The sequence below is a fragment of the Tinamus guttatus genome, unplaced genomic scaffold (assembly GCF_059628265.1).
Source record: "Tinamus guttatus ecotype Peru unplaced genomic scaffold, ASM5962826v1 Tinamus_guttatus_pri_ptg000749l, whole genome shotgun sequence".
Classification (NCBI taxonomy): domain Eukaryota; kingdom Metazoa; phylum Chordata; class Aves; order Tinamiformes; family Tinamidae; genus Tinamus; species Tinamus guttatus.
Window position 1 is genome coordinate 2326282 of NW_028289283.1, and position 20821 is coordinate 2347102.

Sequence of the window (20821 nt, forward strand, 5' to 3'; positions counted from 1 at the left end):
CAATATGAGAATTTATAATGATTAATTTACAATTTCAATAACTGTATAATTCAATAATTTTCAAATTATTATTTACAATTTCTCCTAAAGTATGAACAATGAAAATTAACCTTAAAGCTGGAATTTTAAAGGCAGTGGTTTTCTTGCAGGACTCTGGAGATTTCAATGTAGGGGGTATCACACATTACAAATCATAAATCGAACTCGAAATAGCATATTTTCAAGACACACAGAACATTTTAGAAGGTTTAGTCTGTAAATAGTGTGCTCCTCTGATTCTAAAAGCACCTGCTATTAATTCTCAGGATGATAAAACCATGAAGCAAAGCAGTTGTATGAAAGCTTCATGCTGCTAGAAAATCCTTAATACTGCACCCCCCTCAGCAAACAAATAGATTATTGTAAAATATCCCTTTTAGTTGTGTTTAAAAATTTAAGTGGAAAAACTACAAGCATGCTCTGCCTCTGAGACAATTCACTAAAAGTACTAGATATTTTTCCTGTTCACAGCCACTGCCTTGTGTGTTAGGCGCATGACAGCAGATAAGAACAGGAGCATCCATTTTGGAAGAAAATAGTTTGGCCCAGTTGGTAAAATCTAACTCACTGAGAAAGAAACAAACAAATTTCAAATACTGCAATCAAGTTGCTAGTCTCAGGTTTCGCACTTACAGCATCCTTGCTCATCTGAGCTGTCACTGCAGTCCAGGTTGTGATCACATTTCTTGCTTTTCCCAATGCACTGCCCGCTGGCACAGCGGAACTGATCGGTTAAACAAAGCACTGGAGAGAGAAACCCCCCCCCCACACCAAGACTCAGTATCAAAGGTTTCTATTCTTTAAAATGATTTAAGAAAACAAATCACCACGGCATACAAACAGGAGCATCTTGGAGAGTTCGGCCCGCTGCTAGCTTCGTTTCTTGAAGCAGGTGGTAGCACATCAGGGTCCCTCACACCAAGCATGCAAAAATGTGATCCAAAGTTCTGGAGAAGGTACCACAGTGGGAGCCTTCTCCTTTTTGCCTGATTACAATAAGGATGCTACCAGATAAAGTTACTTGGCTAGAACAACTCGGAAGCAGCAGGTTACTGAGACTACAGGCACTTACTCCAGAATGCACTTTTTAAAATCAAATTATCATAAGGAACCCCAGCTCTAAACATTTACTGTAGTAAAAGAGAAGAGTTAAGTTATTAAAAATAAATCTGCCAAGGCATGAAGATAAAATAGTTTAAGAAAGACAAATGTGATTTCTCAATGCCCTTACGCTCTACATGTAAACCAGAAAACTCCTTGATCATGGAACAATATATTTCACTTGACATAATGTTTTAAAACTGAAATGAAAGACGGAAGAGAAGCCTGGAGCTTTGCCAGTGCACTCACAAAATAAACTATTACTTTGTGAAAAAAGGTGCTGCAGGCAAGGTGCTGGCTGCTGTTTACACATATTTTGCCTCCTGTTTCACGTAAACCCAGAAATTACTTCTGACTTCAGTTAAATTAAAAACGTAAAACTTAAAGATGTTTGTGATGTGTAATCAACTTGAACGCTCTGAATAACAGGGCCACTTTGAAGGAGACAAACAGCCACTGTTCTGGTATCTTTGGTCACTGGATGACAACTGGGAAGCTAGCTTGCACAACCCACTACCAGATGTTAGCATCCCATCTGGCTAATGATCTCTGTTTGTCACAGGGATTTTTGCATCAGCCTCTATGTTTTTGTTTAAGCTGAAGCATATCTTTTAGAAAGAAAATCAACCTTGATTTAGACCCTCAGACAGTCTCTTCAAAGAAAGAAAATGTACCAAAAGGCTGAAGCAGAAGCAGCATCCCTACAGCTTCCTACTACTTGTACAGTAGGAAGAAGGAGGGAGACCTTGCTGCTGTTTCACTTGATTTAGTGAAACCTGTGCCATATTGATCCTTCCAAAATTAAAAGAATATAATTCTCAGCATGTTGAATGCTCTGTCTTGCTGTAGCTTACAGAAAGAAGAGTTCTTCAGTAATCTCATCTGTGTCTCACTCCCACTTTCACATAACCTTAACTTCATTTTCTTCAGGTATGATAAAATAAACCCAAGACATTTATTCCGTATAAGATATCCAAACAACAATGGCAAGAATTTGTTCCACTTTTGTAATTGACTCCAAAGCAGGCAGTTTTTTACAGCTTAAAAATTAACAAAACTTTTAATGGTATTTTTCACAAACAGAGCTTCAGCCCCTGTGCTGTAACTTGGCATTATCTCAGTTTTACAGGTGGAGAAACATTAAGTGCAGAGCTGTGAAACTACTTCCCATTCAAGGGGCCAGTGACAAAACCTCCAGAAGCTCAGATCCTGCCAAATTCTACCCCCAGCAATAACCTCAGTATCCACCACCATCCCCTGGGGCAGCTCTAGTCTCATCATACTCTGAAAGCTCCTCTGTACCTTCACAGTTCTTCTCATCTGAGTTATCCTGGCAATTTGCTTCTCCATTACACCGGAGGGCACTGTCAATGCACTGTCCGCTTTCACACTGGAACTGGGCCTCCGAGCACACGGGGCAGTTCTTTTCATCACTGTGGTCTTCGCACTCGGTGAAACCGTCACAGCGCCAGGCCACGGGGATGCAGTCAATCTCACCTGTGAAACAGGTGAACTGCTGAGGGGAGCATGTTGGTGGTTCTTTAAAAAAAAATCAGGCAAACAGACAGAAATAAAAAATACAGGTGAACAAACAGCAGATCAGGACAGGCAAGGACAATAAGAGCTCGGCCGCCCCACAGATGTGCCACGTCACAAGGTGATGTCCCCCCACACCCTGCACAGTCACGCGAGCCGTTCCTGAGCCCTACGGGACTGACACAGGCTCCTGATAATGGGTGCTCGGTGGACAAGCAACAGCAGATGCAGAAATGTGCACACTCAAAGCACAGTTCTTTTTCTCCCTCTTTTTTCAGTCTTGTAATACCATTCTCTTAGGCTGCAGTAGGTCTTCATTGTCTGTCATTTAAAGTCAACATGCTTTTCTGCTACTTCCCCTTTCCCAGAGCACAACTACATGCAAAACTGAAGGCTCACTTTCTTTTCAATGTTCAACAGTAATTGTATAGAAAACATTAGAAGGATGTAATGTGCTGCAGATGGATGCACAGTGACTCAATGTCTAGTTATGTGCCCTCAAAAAAATCTGTTCAGTCAGAATGCTTTTAAAATGACAAAAAACCTGCTCCATCTAGTCAAGTCCTGCTATCTCAACACAGCTGTTAGCTGTTACTTAACATTTACTACAGTAACTGCTAATCTCATGTAGTAAGCGTGCAACCCTCCCCTTACTTCCCCCCGCCTTTTTTTTTTTTTTTTTTTAATTTTAAAAACACTCATATCCTCCATTCCTCCTTCCCTTTTTTTGGCCTAGTACAAAACTTGCTGAGAAAATATCTGGATTATGTTAGCTCTTGTTCCATTGTGAGACCACACGTCGCCTCGATGGCGAGAAGGTTGCATAATAAACCCATTCAGCCTGGTGGCCCAGAGAGACCCAAGCACCAAAGCGTCTCTGCTCTCCCGCGTTTCATCTCCACCCTTGGAGCTGCCGGGGTGCGGGCTACGGCGGCTGGATCACCACAGAGGCGGCAACTTGCACTTCTCTCTAATTACCCCTTCTGGGATCGCAGTTCACAAAGACGCACACAGGGCGATTTGAGAAGGAAAGCAAAGAATAAGCAAATGGTGGAACATCCCCAAAGATGAGAAGCTACCGCGATTTGGAAAAGGAGAATGTGTAATGCATATGACACAATTAAAGAAAATCAAATTGAAATAATTCAGTGCTCTTAAGTAGAAAGGGTGAATGGAAGCCCTTATTTAAGATAATGAAATTTTCCTTGTCCCTTATCAGTAGTTACAGACTTAGTTCGGGGCAAGTCAAAGAGATGAACAGGTAAATAGTATGTTACAGTGGCTGGTACACTGCCACATGCTTTCTGCTGTGAAGCCGTCCCTAAAGACGGCAGCATAGAGCCCACATGAAGCCCCTATCAGAAGTGGAGAGCTCAGTGAAACGGAGACTGGGAGGGACTTACCTCCACAGGATAACTCATCCTGCAGCAGGACAAGGTGGACGGGGCACGAGCAGCGCGTGGTGCCGTCGCCTTTCACAATGCAAATGTGTGAACAACCTCCGTTGTCTTGAGAACAAGGATGCAGCCCTGTGATTTTAAAAATAAGACAGATGGTACAATTGCAATCATATGCTGGGGGTGAAGAGATGAGAACCTGAGGGGTTGGGTTCCCCTTTCCTATTTCAAAATGCATTCAGTAAACTTGGTAAGCTCACTGACAAGAAACCCCACATCTTTTCAGAGATTTCTTTGGGCTCACAGGGCTCCCTTTCCTGAATCTTTTCCCACTGCGAACAGCCATTAGCATCAACTGCTCTGAAAGGGAGTGTATTTCTTTTTTCCACACACATCAGTAATTATCCATGATCTGAAACACTGTGAGAATTGTGCCATGTGGTCTTCTAAAACAGTAAACTAAACTCAAGAGTGTTTGCTCCTTGGGTGCAGTGGAATATGTTATTGCTGCTATTCTTGCTGTATAACTATTAAAAAAGATGCCTTGCATTCTATACTTCATTTTTGCTATCAAGCTTCATTAAAAAGTCAGCTTTTCAAATTTATAAATTCTGAGGCTTTCGCACTGTCTCCAAAACTCAAATTAACACGCTCTAGATAAATACATCTCTTCATTTTAATGTTTAATAAGGACAACATACTTTTGGAACTCCTGACAGATTTACTGAGACTAACAGCAAACAAAACTAGTAGTAGTCTGCACTGATGCTTTAATTAAATATCCCCAGACATTTTTCTACATATTTCTCCAAGGCATGCAGCACAGCCTGCTAACCAGGCCTCTTTCTTCTATGATGACTGCAGCTCTGCTGTTTTAAACATTCAGCTCCCCATCAATTTAATAAACAGATGCAGGGGGAGAAGAGGAGGGATAAGAGGGAGGTTATATCCTGCTACAGAGTTAAAAGCGCAGACTTGAGCAACACAATTGGTGGTTTTCCATGCACTACCTTTACACCGTTCAGTGTTGCTCATTTGCCATCTACTTTCAGTGCAACTTGTCACTAACAAATGTTTCACTTTGCCTTCACAGCTCTGCAGCCAGGATTGCCTGTCCTTTGAAGCCTTTACTACTAGAGACAGGCCCTGAGCTGTGCTTTTCTAAACAGAGTAACCATCTACTAGCTACTACATCACTACCTTACCACAGGCATAATCCCAAAAATCTCTAGCAGGAACCAGAGGCCATTTCCCCTGTGCCCATGCGCACACAAATCCCAGGCGTCTCTACGGGTTGTGTGATGTTGAGTTTGTTACAGGTTTCGTATCCATTGCCAAGTGTGCTGGGTAAACAAATTTAATTCCACTCAGGCAACACAACAGACACAAACTGATACCAACGGCTGGCCCCTTGGACCCGTGCTGACAGCAACCAGCAGCAAAGAGAAACAGCCTCCCTCTCTGCGAGCGCTGCCTACCTCTAGCGCCACAAGCTCCGCTCTCCCGTGCAGACAGGCATTGCACTTACTGTATTCCTGAACGTTGAGCTCTTTAACAGCATGAATGTCACTGAGTTGAGCGATACGAGCTTGCACCTTCGTACGTCCTTCTCGACCCGTCATGTCGATCTTCTCAATCATCTGCTGTTGCCTGTCGATCCAGTACAGCCAGTTTTCAAACACAGTGAGTCCCACAGGCTGCAAGATATTAGAGTCTTCCAAAACTATTCGGTTGGCACCTGCATAAGGAAAAGAGTGGTTAAACTCAGATAGATACTAACAATAACCATTGTTTACACTACTTACACCATTACTTTATTACACTTATCTACTATTTTTGTACAAGTAACCCAGTGCAAAAACAGAAGCAATTCTCGGTCCTCCTGTTTAAAAATCAACATCTCACAGCCAGGTGACTTTTTTTTTTTTTGAACACTACTTTAATCAGGAGTTTTTGTGCTCCAAATATATTTATTGCATTTTAGAAACATCTGCACTGCAGATGTTAACTGTCGTAAGACTATCAGGTTACATGACAGCCAATTATTCAATTAAGTTTATCAGAAAACAACTGTTTTGTTTTGGCGTACAATGGAAAGTAAGAAGATGCATTCTCAGTCTGAGTTAACCAACACAGGATAAAATCCTCATGGAGACAAAGAAGTGGGTACTTTTCACATGAATGATGAGACTAATACTTGACTTCGCATATTCTTCTATTTCAATTGCATTCACTTTGTTGTTTTTCGTGCTAAACTGGGAACACTCCTTTATTCCAAGTGAAGACTATTTTCTCGAGCTCCCTTGGCAACAAACAGAACTTAGTCCTCACCTCAAGGCAAGAATATTTGCTGACTTTTACGAGAGATTAACTAGCATAAAGTATAGTCAAGAGCTGCTGTCAGATTTCAATCACATGCACAAAAAAAGGCAGCCTCTATCTGTCCTAGAGCTATCATTACAGATTGTCGAAAGATAATAAAGAGTTTAAAACTCACGTACAAAAAAAAAAAAAAAATTAATACCTAGGAGCATAAAATTCAAGTTTTTATTTATTTTACATGACAATTACTAAAATTATTTTAAAAAACAATTATTAAGTTCATCAGATTCTTAACATAAAATTAGTTGCAGACATAATGATTTTGCTCTAATCGTGAAGATTTTGAAATGTGCCAATTGTGAAATCTGAATTTTCCGGCTGTGGCCTAGTTTTACATAAAAGTCCTAGTATTTCATATATCTGGACCTCCGTTTTGCTTATTTTTACTTTTACTATAGCAGGCAATAGCTTTACATATGTTTATCCAGAATAAAATCTCCTATAACTTACTGTATTTTGTCCTGTGAAAATGCACTAGTACAGCAGAGCTCAAAAATTTATACCACATCTCTACCAGGCCTGTAAAATATATTGTTATGGGACAAAAAGATGCATCTATTCTACCAGTTTGCAACCAGAGCAAGTTATAGTCTCCCAATTTGATGGAAAAACAAAATCAGTTTCTGACCTGCTGACATTTAATTGACAGTATGCAGATGATTATGATTTATAAACAAATTTACCTGTGATAAATTTATTTAGCTCCTTTATATAAAAAATGCACTAATAAATTAAGTAACCTTCCCAACATTTTGCAAATATAGCATCCAAAGTAGAACATGGAAGTTCAAATTTTAATCCTAAACTAGACTCTCACCCACCAATCTGGAGCACCAGCAACAATGATCTGATGCGGAAAAGATGTTGATGGATTCCCAAGGAGGCCATACCCAGACCGGTGTACAAATTAATAGGCTGAACGATGTAAGTCAAAGCAAATGACCGTAATGGTGTTCTAACTCCAGTGAACATGATTCATCTAACAGAGAAAAGTTAAGAAACAGCTACCTGTATCTTGAGGAGAGCTAAGGAGGGAGTAGGAGGATATGTGAAGATGACACAAGAGGGAGGGATAGAGTTTAAAATTAAGACCTGGACCTACCCAAATGGAGGCTGCACATGCCCTGCTCTACCATGCTCATGTCAATCAGCATGGCATTCTGTAGTATTCCTCATAAAACTTGGATGTTTAAAATTTTTACTCCCTTAATGGCTTCATCTTTCTTTCAATATTGGTGACCAAATGTAGCTGACTACTTCTGACTAAGCCAAGTCACTGAATTTCCTCTTTCCATGAACCAACAATAAAACCTGAGGCTGGCTCATCGGGGTGGTAGTCCCTTTTACTGGGAACTACACATGAAAGGGAAATGTGATTGAGAGGAACTTTGTTCATTGACATCTCCATTCTCTTTTCAGCAATACCTTTTACAAAAAGGCTTAAAAACAAACAAAAAGAATAGGACGCACACATAGCACATTTTATTTCCTAATAAAAATGACTTTGTTCCAGAACCATTAGACATTTCCAAATCACACTAATTATTCTGGAATAGAAGACTAATTTCCAAATAGTTTCAATGGTAAGGAGCTAATTCCAATCATCTTTTCATAACCAACCCCTTAATCATGTGACACTTCAATAGGATGTCCCATTTGGGCATTAGGGCCCATAACCGGGCCCTAACTGCATGCCTGAAGCACAGGGAGGAAGAGAGTGACTGCATCATATGAAAGGCATTTACCTTTCCTTCTCTTCACGGGTGGTAGCATCTACATGGGCAGAAGCAAGAGACATCGCGTGTTCTCAAGAAGCTAATGCGCAGGAGAAAAAAAAAAAAAAAAAAAAAAAAAAAAAAACTCTGCCAGCAGAAACGGCCTATTAATCAGCCGTCTCAAGCACAGGAATGCACCTCAGCAGTCAGCAATTTATCATGGCAATTACAGCAAACTATTTCTAGTGCAAAAGCCAAAAAACAAGAAAGGTTTTGGAGAGGTTTTATTCATGTTCATGGAAAGAATGGTGAGCTTTTAGTACACAACATGAGATCCAAGAATTGTATCCTTTTTAAAGTGGAATTATTAAAAATGACTGAATTAGAATTTACCACCTATCTCCTTTTTTGCCAACAGATTAAAAAAAAAAAGAAGCCTGGTAGATATGGCATGCTGCTATGCCTCAGTCAGCTCATTCAGATCTTGGATGCAGGACAGTCTAGAACATCCCACCATATCAGGTTTTTCAAAACAATTCTGAAACATAGTATAAACGTTGTGATTTACACAAGCAAACAGCTGGGAGGTCCCAGCCGGTTAGGGGTCCTGAATCTGCCAGTGTCATGCCATGTGTGTTACCAAATAAAAGGACTATCTTGCTGAGCCTCAGGTACAGCTCTCTAGGAAAACTGAAAGAATATTTTCTCTTCCAAAAGCTTATTCTTGCAGGCTAAATATATGGCTGAAAAGCACACTGGAGTCAAAGAGACAACATGCTGCTACTTTGAATGAAGGTATCACAGCATCAGCGAAGCACATTATGAAGAACTACGAGATTCTTCCTAAGTTTTCAAACATTCCTACATAGCACTTATGCATGTACACAAACGTTTCTGAGAGCGCAGAGTAAATGCTCTGCTGAGGTACAAGGAGCCATACAACTCTTACCTGCAGAGGAAGGAGAAATTCTGCCTTTGCTCCCTGACTCACAGCATTGTCAAGGGGGCTGCACGCCCAGTGACACAGAACATAGACACGTGCGGCTTAGACCATTCTGTCTCTTCCTGCAGCAACATCCAACCCAACTAGTACCAGAGCAAATTCCTGCTGAAGCTGCATGCCACAGCTGATCTGAGCCAGCAACTCGCTGGATACAGCAGGTTAAAGAAAGAAATCTCTGTCTATATCAATATGACTGTATGATTTTGCCTACTCTCTTATCCCAACTTCTTATACTTCTGGAAGGAGTTTTGCCTTTTGAAATCAGTGAAATGTTAAATCTGCTCTACCCTTGTCACATATCTTCCCCTGAATAATAGATACATAAGTGGCCTGCACATCATCTGTTGTAACCCTACAGAATTTTTCCACTAATGGGTAACATTTTGCTTTGAGAGATTATTGCACCAAAACCTTTAAAAAACAACCCCTCTTCCTTCCCCTTTCCAAAACTAGAGGAGTTTATTTGTGAACTCACTTTGGGAAACTGCACAAAGCTATTGAAATGAGAAATTGAAGTAAAGAGCATATGCGGCAATTAATAATGCAAATCACAGATAGAGGCATGAGACTGAAATGGTATGCTGCATGAATCATGCACATTCTCTGGCTGGGAATTTAAGGACCGATTAGAATCACAGAACAGGCTGTTTATAGTAGGAAGGAAAAGGAGACACCTTTCTCTGCATTCCCCCCACACCCACACCACAGAAATGAATCACTGAATTAAAGTCCTACTCTACCTGAAAGGTCACTGCTTTCAATTCTCCGCAGGTCTGAATCAGCCCAGAACAACTTGCCCAGCTGGCTGTCAATAGCTAAGGCTATGGGCTTGCTCAAACCACTGAAAAAAAGCACCTCCCGTTCAGTTCCATCCAGTGCTGCTCTCTCAATTTTAGGAGATCTTTCCTGTAGGTTGGTGAAATACATGTATCTGGAAAAGAAAATAAAAGTTTGACGGATCTTTCCACATTTTTGTGGCATGACCAAGACAACTTAACAGAGATGCTTTTATTTCGATAAACAGAAACCAGTCGGCAGCAAGAAAACAATTTGATTCACAAGACCTTCAGCCTGGCTTTCCCCCACACCACTCCATTTCAGCTACATACCCCTTCTCTGGATTCACCACGATGGCCCTGGGTCTATCTTGATCTCCTTTGAGCACCACTCCCATAGGTCTCCCATCCAGGCGTGTCACATTAATGACATTAGTGGCTTCGCAGGTCCAATAGATATAGCGGCTGTAGATATCAATGCTCAGGTCATAGGGTTGCATGTCTAGGTTCTGGTTGGGAACTGGACTTGTCACAACAGTGAGGCTCTAAAAAGATTAAAAACATCCATGAGAAGAGCATTAAATCAAGAGTAAACAAACAACTGTACACGGAAAGGAAAGCTCCGAAATACTACTCTACCACAGGAGATGGCCAGGTGCAGTTGACCCTCAAGACCACAACTAGAGATAGACACCCAGTCCTAATGGTCTGTGGTAAAGAAGATTATGCAAGGTGGTTGCAGCTTACAGGATTCTTCAAGTTTGACCAATAAGTCAAAAGGGTCTGTATATTAAAGACTGGTTCAACTTTGTTTCTTCTGCTGTCTTGACAATCCTAAATTCCATTTAGATGGACCCAAACCCAGAACATTTAGCTCTAACAGAGAGACTTGTGTCACCAATGATTTCCCGAAGCTGAACATTAGAAAAGATGTAAACACAGGCAAAATGAGGCCAGACAGGGCTTGAAATTCTTGCCTCATTCCACTCTATCATCATTGTCATTACACTTGGGGGAAATAATATACAGATGAATCGTAAGTGGGAAGGGAACCTGGCCAACAGACAGAAAGGACACCAGCTAAGTCTGTGACTTGGACTTTATTACATTTCCGACTAACACCTTTCTGCTCAAAAGTTCTTCTCTTCTACTGATCCAGACCTCTTGAGTTCACACACTTTTACCAGAAAAACACTGCGAAGTCTCTCTGTAGCAAAAGGTGAACCTAACTAAATTAGCATAACAGACATCCTTGCCTAAACTTTTCCAAGAAATCTAAAGAAATGATAATTTACAAAATTCATCTTTCTGGAAAACCTGATGCTTTTTAGATGTCCAGTCCCCACCTTCCCACCCCCTCACCTCTCATATTAAACATTCACTGAAAAAATCTGCCTATTTTCTGGCTTGTAACTCCTAGGAAAGGGTGTGCCTAAAGTCCTGTATTTGTTTATTCTGCTGAAGTTGGCCAAAATATCTGGTGCCTTCAACTAATTTTGGGTGTTAAATTATCTAGATATTCCAAAACTAAAACCATTGCTAAATTAAGAGTCCAACCAACTCCACACCCACTACCAGAAACAGCACTCTCTGAAGAGCTTAGCTGAACGTACTACCTCCATGTTGTCCAGCTTAGCCTCCTGCTCCTCCCCCATTCCAAAAATAGAGGAAGAAAAGACTTATTTTAAAATATGGAAAAGGAATAAGCAGTCATTCCTTACAGTTAACCTCACTAAGCCTATATTCCCTTTTTCCTTCTACATCACCATACTTTTTCTGCAGAATCAGTTTAAAAACTAATAAGTAAAGTTTGACCAGTTAAAGACCTTTTCACATCTCTTAGAGGTTCCTAATTTCAACTTTTGCATCGAGGGCCTCTGTAGCTGACAACATTTTTCTTCCCATGCCTGCCAGAACTTCAGAGGCTCTAGACAGCCATGCGCTCAGAGTCCCGTTGACTCATGTCAGAGTCAATGTCCCTGCACTTGGCTCATATGCAAGTTCTCTTTCAAACTCCTGACACACTTCATTTCTCCCAAGAATCTTCCATTCTGTTTCACTTCTTTCACCAGGGATTTCCAACAGCCCCTGGCCAACAAGCAGAATTGAGCAGAGAGCACCATTGACAACAGTACCTTTAATATCTTCAATGTCTATTATCCTGCAGCATCTCCCAGATTACTGCTTTAGAACAACTACTCCCCAAGACCTTTTGTTTTGCCAACTGGCAGCTTCTAATCTAAGGAAATCCATCCATACAAAGTTCATCAATGTAGAACCCATCCATAGGTGGATATAAAGCATGCGCCACCCTCATCTTGCAGTAACTCCATCACCCACAGGATACCTGGCTGCCATCTTCTTGTGCCTTGCGGATGATATTCTGCCGAGAATCAATCCAGTAGAGCTGTTTATCCAGAGGGTCGTAATCGATGGCTCGCACATTCCTGAGGCTGTGGATAGGGAGTATAATATCCGGACTCTGCTGCTCATCTATCACCATGCGGTTAATCGCGTTCTTCTGACTGAACAGCAAAAAGGTTGTTGGAGCTTGGTGGGTTAAAGAAAGAAGGAACAGATGGAAAAAAAGAAAAAAAGGGAGAAGAGGGAAAGTGTTAGCAGAGTAAAAACTCAATCACTTCCTCCTCCTCCTTTTGTCAAACAGAGTAAAAACACGCACACAAAAAACCCATAACAGAACAACAACAACAAAGACTCTTCAGTTTGGAAAGCCTTTGAAGTGACCTTTTTTTACTATAAATGTTTGAATGTGGATTTAACTAGCCAATATCATTTCATACATCCCAGTTTAAATGAATGTGAAGACCTTTGTCAAAATTACCTTGCTAAATACGCTCTACTTGTGGAGAAAGTGGACCGAAAGTGAGCACTGTGAGCACTTTCTTATGAGAGCTCACAATGCACAGAGATGGCCACTAGGGTAGTCCAATCCTGTTCCTGTAAACTCTCCTTCTGCCATCAGAAAGAAAGGACAACTAGAAAACTGCCTTAAGTGAGGACAGACTAGGTTTCTGGAGAGAAAGCTGTTCACTTTTCTCAGATTCTTCTTGAGTATTTCTAAGCACTCTGCTGGGATTGCTATCGAATGTTCTACTCCAGCTTTCCAGATGCCCAGCAAAATTTATTGGGTGAATATTTTTTCCTTTAAGTACTATCAAATGGTAAGAAATAAGACTTCCACACCCCACTCCGACATAATTTACCAGCTGCATCTTGCAGTTAGTGCACTAGGCAAGTACACTTAATGCCTCGTTAAAAATAAAGTTATGCCTGTATTACACAACTGGGTCACAAATCACATAGAATAGTGAAACTATCTCCATCTTTTACAGATTTTTTTTTTTTACCCCACAATGGTCTATGCTGGAACCACTGCTGTGCAAAGCACCACAAGAGCAGCAGCTAGAAATGCAGTTTGCAGTCCCCCTGGCATTTGTATAATCCATTTTGTATAGCTCTGGTCTGGAGAGATTAGCAGCGGGACACTGCTCTCATTCAACCCAGCCCATAAAACAGGTAAGGCAGCACCTTGGGAAGGAGACGGAGCAGGAGCCTTCCACAGAACATCATCGTTCTGTGTTATTTTAGGCAGACACTTCGAACGCTTATTCTGGCTGCTGGAAAAAAAAGTATGGAGGGGGGAAAGTTTCCTTGGCAACAAACTCAATCCTAACGTCCTATAAAAATCAGACCTAGTTGCAAGCTATTTTTGCTTTCCGGAAAACCTGCCTTTCTCCTCCAAGCATTTCTCCTGCAATTTAAGCCTTCTACTTAGCTCTACACTGTGGAAGGAAGTACAATAAAAGCAAACCAAAGTTTATACTGAATGTATACAGCAAAACAGTAAATTCATAAAACATCAGTTTTCTTATCAAGCAACTAAGAGAAATGCAGGGAAATAAATAGCTTAGGTTAAAACAAATAATATAGCTAAACATGCTTGCATAAGTGTTTAATATCTTTTCTGTTCCCCCCCGAAAGACTGCATCTTGCTGTCTAAGTGGCACTGGCTTCCAACACTGAATAGATGGTACATTACAAAAAAGAGCAGCAAAATCTCCTCCTTCAAATTCCTCCATCTCCAAAACCAGCACTGATTCTGGAAACCACCTCGCAGTTTTCATCATTCTCCCTCCCACCACTCACATATTTTCACTGTGTTTTTGGAAGGCACACAGAGCACAGTGAACACGTCTCCAGAGGAAGGCTGAATTCAAACTTCAAAACACGCCGTGGGCCTGAAGAGCCAGAGCACTGAGTCCTTCCCGCAATTAGAACAAGCTATTTGCACACGAGAAGTCTGATCCAGAAAGGGAAGAACTGGCCTCTAGACAGGGCTCAGGCTGATACATAATCAAGCAAAACAGGCAAGAGAAAGTTGAAACGATTCATGCTCCAATTATAGTGGCCAAGAGAAAAATTAAATTATGAGCCGAGAAGCCTAAGTCTCCAATTACGTACAAATGAGAGGCTGGAAAGTTACCAGGTTGGAATATGGCTCCTGAAAGACTCTAAACTGCACAGGGGGAAAACAGTTCCATTTCTTTGCATTGTATTTGCTGTGCTTTTCTAGTTCCTTTGTTACCAGAAGAATATATCATCTTTTAGCATTTTGCTCCTTATTTTGCAGTGGAATTCAAATTCCTCCACCTAGAAAAATCAGACTAACCACCAGGGTGGTGCCAACTGTACTTCTAACTTGCTAAAAAAAGAGAGAATGATAAAATGCAAAGATATAGTTATCATGCAAGCATCCCTTGGAATAAAAAAGGAAAGCAATATGCAACATGGGGGAGATGAAAAGTAGACTTCTCCAAAGAGCAGAATTTTCAGAAAATTCTGTGAGGCATTTGTGGAGCAAGCAACCCTGCTCTTGGCTTTAAAACAACAGTTGGAGCTTTCTACTCACGCATAATGCAGAAGAGATACAATCTGTGTCTCTGTACCATGCATCTCTTAACCCACTGACTAATCTGAATGACACCAGTGGAAATCAGCCATCCAGCATGGCTGCCAAAATTATGAGCGCTTCACTGGCTGCCAGTTATTGAGAGATGGATAAATTATTTGGTTAGAAAATAATTACACACAGCCCGAGGGGCCCTGTGGTTTGTATTCTGCACAACAATGAAGAGAAGTGGGGCCTGGTTGCACCAAGATCAGAAATGCGCCGTGCTGTGGAGCTGAGCCTCTCCTAGGCGCACAGGAAACCTTCTAGAGGCTCCAGCAGCAGCTCTGAAACACCGTCCACCTCAGCAACTCATCAGCCAGCAAATAAGAGCACTACAGAATTGAATCTTGACCCACCTAAGGCTATAAGAAGTGCACAGTATACACCAAACTCTCCAATATCCCTCTGCCAGGTGAAATCGGAAATAAGTGAACAAGCAAACAAGTGCCTAAGAATGTGGACAGATATGAAATGAAAAGTATTTCCAGTGTTCTATTTAAGCCAGGAAAGGGATTCAACAGATCTGGTTTTTTTTTTGTTTGTTTATTTTTGGTATCTTATAGGTATCTTACTTTTAACACCCTACCTTTGCTTAAATGTAGATAGGTTTTTACTGTTAAAAGCTTATGCTTCAAAATACATATTTGTACTGCCATATATATTTGGTCACATGCTTTGCTTCCCAAGGGGGAAGGCATGCTAGGAGAAGACAAAGTTTTCAAACATACATTCTGTATCGAAAAGAAAAACTAGTTTTAACTAGGCCTCTCACAGCAAAGTAAACTCATCCATCTTATATAAAAAATAAAACTGTTCTTTTTTTCCCCTCAGGACAACACTTGCAACCATTGGCAAGTCTACCTGCCACCGTCACGGCTTACCACTGCAGGTCCTGTTGTCAGAGTTCAAGGAATAGTGAGCCGGGCAGCCGCACACGAAGCCACCAACAGGCACGGCCAAGCACAGGTGGGAACAGTGCCCGTTGCTGGACGCACACTCATTCCAGCCTGCCTGCCGAGAGGAGTGGAAGACCAAGATGTCCATAACATAATCCAAGTGTCCTTGGATGATAGTTCGGTTCTGGCCACTGGTCTTGTTTGCTCGTTCAATGCTGCGCCGGCTCCAGTCCGTCCAATAAATGTAATCCTGATACTGGGTCAGGCCGAAGGGGTGAGGCAAATCGTCAGCGATGATCTCACGGTCAAGGCCTGGTTCCAAAAAGGAAGGGAGAGAAAAAGCAGAATTATTTGGGGATGCTGTTAGACACGTCCTCTATGCAGAAAGGTTAAAATATACTTGCTTTGAAGTTACTATTTAAACATTGTAAAAGTAAATTATAAAACAATGCAAAATTTACAGAAGACCATCCTAAAGCCTAAGAGTCCTTTCTCTATCCAAGACACACACTAACAACTCCGCTTGTCATTCACAGAACAGAACACTTAACTAAAAGAAAAAGCCCTCGGTTTTGAAAATCATCAGAGTTATTGGAAAGATCTTGTCCTTTGCATCCTCTTTGTGATAAACAGGATCTCTCTGAAGGAAACCTGGGATCTTGACACTGAATTCCCAGGTCACTGTCTCTGCCACCACTTCGCTCACTGCTTATAGAGCCAGAAATGAATACTCTTCATTGTATTATGAGAAAAAGTAAGTGTACAAAGTTGAACTAATCTGTCTCTGGAATGCCGTAACAGGAAGGAGGAGTGGAAAACTCAAGACAGGAACCAGATAACAGTGTCTACCTCAGAAAGGCTAAGAGACCCTTAAAGAGCATGTTCAGAGAGGGGGAGATGAGAGAAGCAGGGGGATGAGGAAAGGACGATTTCAGCCAAGCGCTTCTTCATTACCATGTGATGTCCTGGTGTGTGCTCTAAGAAAATGAGTGGAAGATTATGAAGAAAGAAATCATTCCCTTTTACAGAGAAGAAACACACTCTTGTGTGTCCTGCCATCATCAGCCATCGGGACAGGAAAGACGAAACTCTATGCATCAGTTCTAAGAGAGATGGTGGAGCATTGAGACAGCCTCAATGGCACATGGAAACCTAGGAAAACTTTTCTTGGTCTTTTTCCTATTATATATGATTCCTAGCAAAGCATTTTTTTTGTTTTATCTTTTTCTAACTTTGTCCCACAATCGTGTAGTTTAAAGCAGACGAACTCCTTTAGTCTGCTAAATCTTGGCTAGTGACAACGCCCATCTGACTGGTGTGGCATGCAACACCACATTGCACTCCTGTGGCCGCAGCAATGTTCAAAACATGTTCTGGGCCAATCCTAGAGGGCCCAAGACCCCAGTACAGCACTTCTGGGATCCTAGAAGAATAACACACTGCGCCTCCATTTAGCTGTAAGGACTGCCTTATTAAACACTCAAGCGGGCCCTGATGTAAGAGAGAACTTCCCTGGTGACCAGTGGTGGCCAGGGAAAGCTCCATGGCATTCTGCATACTGGGAAAAATGCCTGAACCCTGAGGATACCAGAACAGATTAAAAACCATACAGTATTAAATTACATAGTGAAAAGCATCCAATAAGCTGTTGTTATCTTGGCTTTCCCTCTACCTTTCTACAGATGATGAAGTGTTTGCTCTGTACTTGCCAATGCTCCTCAGAGCAGCAAAACAAGACTCTCCAAAACACTGAAAGTTGACAGATTTGTCCTACATATAAATGAAAACATGCACATCTTGTATAATTTTAACTTTGTGAGCAACTACACTGCATAGAAGAAAGTTGAGGCCTCACTGAGCTCTCTGTTGCATAAACATCAAGCAGAGAAGCAAATACTAAAGGCGTGAGAGTTTGTAGAAAATCTATTTTTGTCTTAAGATATGTATGTTTCATCAGCTGAGCAATACGTGCCTTAAGAAACTGTGAAGGGGCAGCACTATTTTTATGGCACAGCCCAGGGCTCTAGGACTCACCCAGCATGTTGGACGACTCTATCAGGTTGGTATCGAGGTCAGTCCAGTACAGTCGCCTTTTAGCATAATCAATAGTTAGGCCATTAGCACGTCCCACATTTGGTACCAAAGTAGTCCGCTCACTCCCATCCATAGCAGCTCTGTCAATCTTTGGCTTACCACCCCACTCAGTCCAGTACATAAACCTGATTAAAAGGAGACAAAAAAAAGAATGTTTATTCAAAAGCAGAAAAAGTCAAATAAAATCCTTAGAAAGAGTAATAGAAAACAAGAGCTATGAATTTAAGCATTTATTAGGCCCCATTACAGTAAATATTTATTTCAAAACACAAGCAGAGAGTCAGATTTCCTCAAAGTGCTTCCAACCTTATTTTTTTCCACTTCAAGCTGGATTTTCACCAGCATCTTTATTTATGAAAGCACTTCGGTCTTAACAAATCCACATCAGTTAGGATACAAAAAGCTGGCACTTGGGAAATTTCATTCATGCCAGGTCATTTAGCATGGCAGTTTTCATGCTACTTTGCAAGAGCTGTCTTCTGTTTCTACTCAATTTCCCAGCAAGTGCAGGAATAAAAATGGTAGGAATGCAGGGGTAGGCAGCGTGATTTGTTAGCGAGGTGTCACCATTCATCTCCACACAACTAATTCCATCAGCTGTATAGCAGAACACTGCACTTGCCACAAAACTGCATGCCATTTCCACTGGAGCAAACATGCAAATCATTACACATTCACGTGACAATTTAGCCTCATTTGACAGAAGCTCAGGCATACTTAGGTAGAGCAGACACAGATATATATTTGACATTTGATACCAAGCAATTAATCTCTTCTTCCAAGATATAAAGCTAACACCATTTTAAAAATGAGATATAGCTATATTAACATGTTAAGCTCAAGCTATAGCAACAAGCACACCTACTAAAGTTGGGAGGGTATAAGGGTAAAATAAAAACCAACCTAACGAAAGCATGGGACAGGCTGCTGCATAAACTGGTGATACAGGGTGGGTTATTCTTTAGCCACTAGAGATACTTACAAAGTTTTCTTTCTAGCACTTAAAAATTTTGCAAATTGGGCACAGCTGCAATCTAACTGTCCTAACTGCTTGCATAGCAGGGACGCCATGACAACATCCATACAAACTACAGCTACATAACACGGCTATAGAACAAGAAATGAAGCAGACTATTTGGCCCAAACCTAAATTCATTTTTTTTTTCCTTTCTGCAGTGAGGGGCCTTACTGTTGCTTGTTGAACAGAACAAAAACAAAAAACACCCAACATACTCCTTGCACAAACCTCCCCACAATGCTATCCAACGCATTGTCCAGGCAGCCCCAGCACATGAGGGCTGAACCCCATCTCCATGTTCCCCTGGGGAAGGTGCAGCACCCAGATGCACTAAGCACTGAGACACCAGCCTCCCCTTTGCTGAATTGAAGGAGGCCTGTGTTTGCACGGCACTGCATTTTCTGCAGTGCTTTAACTCCCATGGTGTCAATGCAAAGGAGGATATATCGCTGTACTTGAAAATGAAGCTCTCATTTGTACAATAACGCAATATAGGTACCTCAAAAAGGTTTTGCAGTAATTAGTTAACACCAAATGAGCATTTCATGGTAATAAGAAGAGGTGTTTTTTTTTTTTTTTTTTTTTTTTAAGTTAGACAATTTCATATCCTCCCCCTCTGCTTGCCCTACTTTTACTATTTCATTTGAATCCAATTGAGAGGTTTCTTAGGAATTCTTTCATTGCAGGGAAAGGTGGGTATAATTGTTTCCGTTCTTCCTCTACCCTTGTCTCCCTTGCCCATACCAACAAAAAAAGGCTGCCTTATCTGAAGAAACAAACACCTTTCTTATTCTCAGATAATAAGCTTCATCCCTCACTTTCAAGTTAAATCATTTAATACCATTATAGGACCCTAACTTATGATAAAAAAAAAGCTTCATTTTAAAAGGACAAATATGGTTCTTTTCTAATTAATGAATTCCATAAATCTACAACTACTTTGATTCTGTGGCTAATTAAAAAACTAAATATAAATCTCTTTTTAATGAGCTTCTCTGATTTTTGTGTAGTATTCTTAACGATTATTCAGGACTTTAAGGGCATATTCCTCCAGGTTTCATGTGCTAAATTACCAGGTTACATTCCCCTGCCCAGTCCTCTCAGGATTTATATGCAATGCCTAACCAGCATGCCCAACAGTAAGTATTTGAATGCTATTTTTTCATCATTCATAAACATAAAACTAGATGGGCAGGTTACCCCTCAGCAGGGTCCAGCGCCAGCGCCCGGGGACTGTCGAGATCTTTCCACACCAACACCTGGCGATGTTGCCCATCCAGTTTGGACACTTCGATGCGATTCGTGCCGGTATCGGCCCAATACAAGTTCTTGCCTAGCCAATCTACCGCCATGCCTTCTGGGTAATCCAAGCCAAACTCTACGACGTGTTCCAGGGCACTGCCATTCATAAAGGCTCTGCTGATGGTCTGCAGGGACACAAAGATACACAGGCAAATTAGAAACTCTACCCGTCTGTCATTGGGCTGGCTGTTTCCTTTGTTGCATTTTAAACACTTTCAGATTTTAGGTATCTCACAGGAAAGAGGATCTTACAATATGCTACTTATTTGCAAGGCAAACAATGCAGCTATTCAGAAGGGATGATTTACTATACTCCCTGGAAGTATTTGCTGTGTCAATTACAATGGCGTTTCACTGGGGAAATCAATGGGACGACCAGCCTGGGTCAGGGAAGCAGCCTCCGTGTCAATGTGACCTTAGCAACTCTGTGCCAGCTCCGGAGGGGGAAAAACTTTGGCTCTCCGAGGCCTATATTTAAGCACGTATGTTATAGCACAGAAGAATATTTCAAAGAGCCTGACAAAAGTGTTCGGGACAGACCAGCAAACAGAGGAAAACCACCAAACGGCCAAGTAGCTCAATAGTGCAAG

General features: G+C 41.3%; 1 protein-coding gene across 2 annotated transcripts in view; it reads right to left on the reverse strand.

Moving 5' to 3' along the window:
- LRP6 (LDL receptor related protein 6) overlaps positions 1–20821 on the reverse strand; it is a 114229-nt gene that overhangs the window by 6980 nt on the left and 86428 nt on the right. The window contains exons 10-19 of one of the 2 annotated variants that reach the window (XM_088537360.1): positions 20130–20356; positions 17852–18036; positions 15803–16129; positions 12297–12499; positions 10283–10494; positions 9914–10104; positions 5602–5811; positions 4080–4205; positions 2443–2679; positions 673–783 (exon numbers count right to left, since the gene is read on the reverse strand). In XM_088537360.1, coding sequence (XP_088393486.1) covers positions 673–783; positions 2443–2679; positions 4080–4205; positions 5602–5811; positions 9914–10104; positions 10283–10494; positions 12297–12499; positions 15803–16129; positions 17852–18036; positions 20130–20356 — 2029 coding nt within the window. The remainder of the gene's footprint in view (positions 1–672; positions 784–2442; positions 2680–4079; positions 4206–5601; positions 5812–9913; positions 10105–10282; positions 10495–12296; positions 12500–15802; positions 16130–17851; positions 18037–20129; positions 20357–20821) is intronic. The other variant, XM_088537361.1, reaches the window with a different exon arrangement.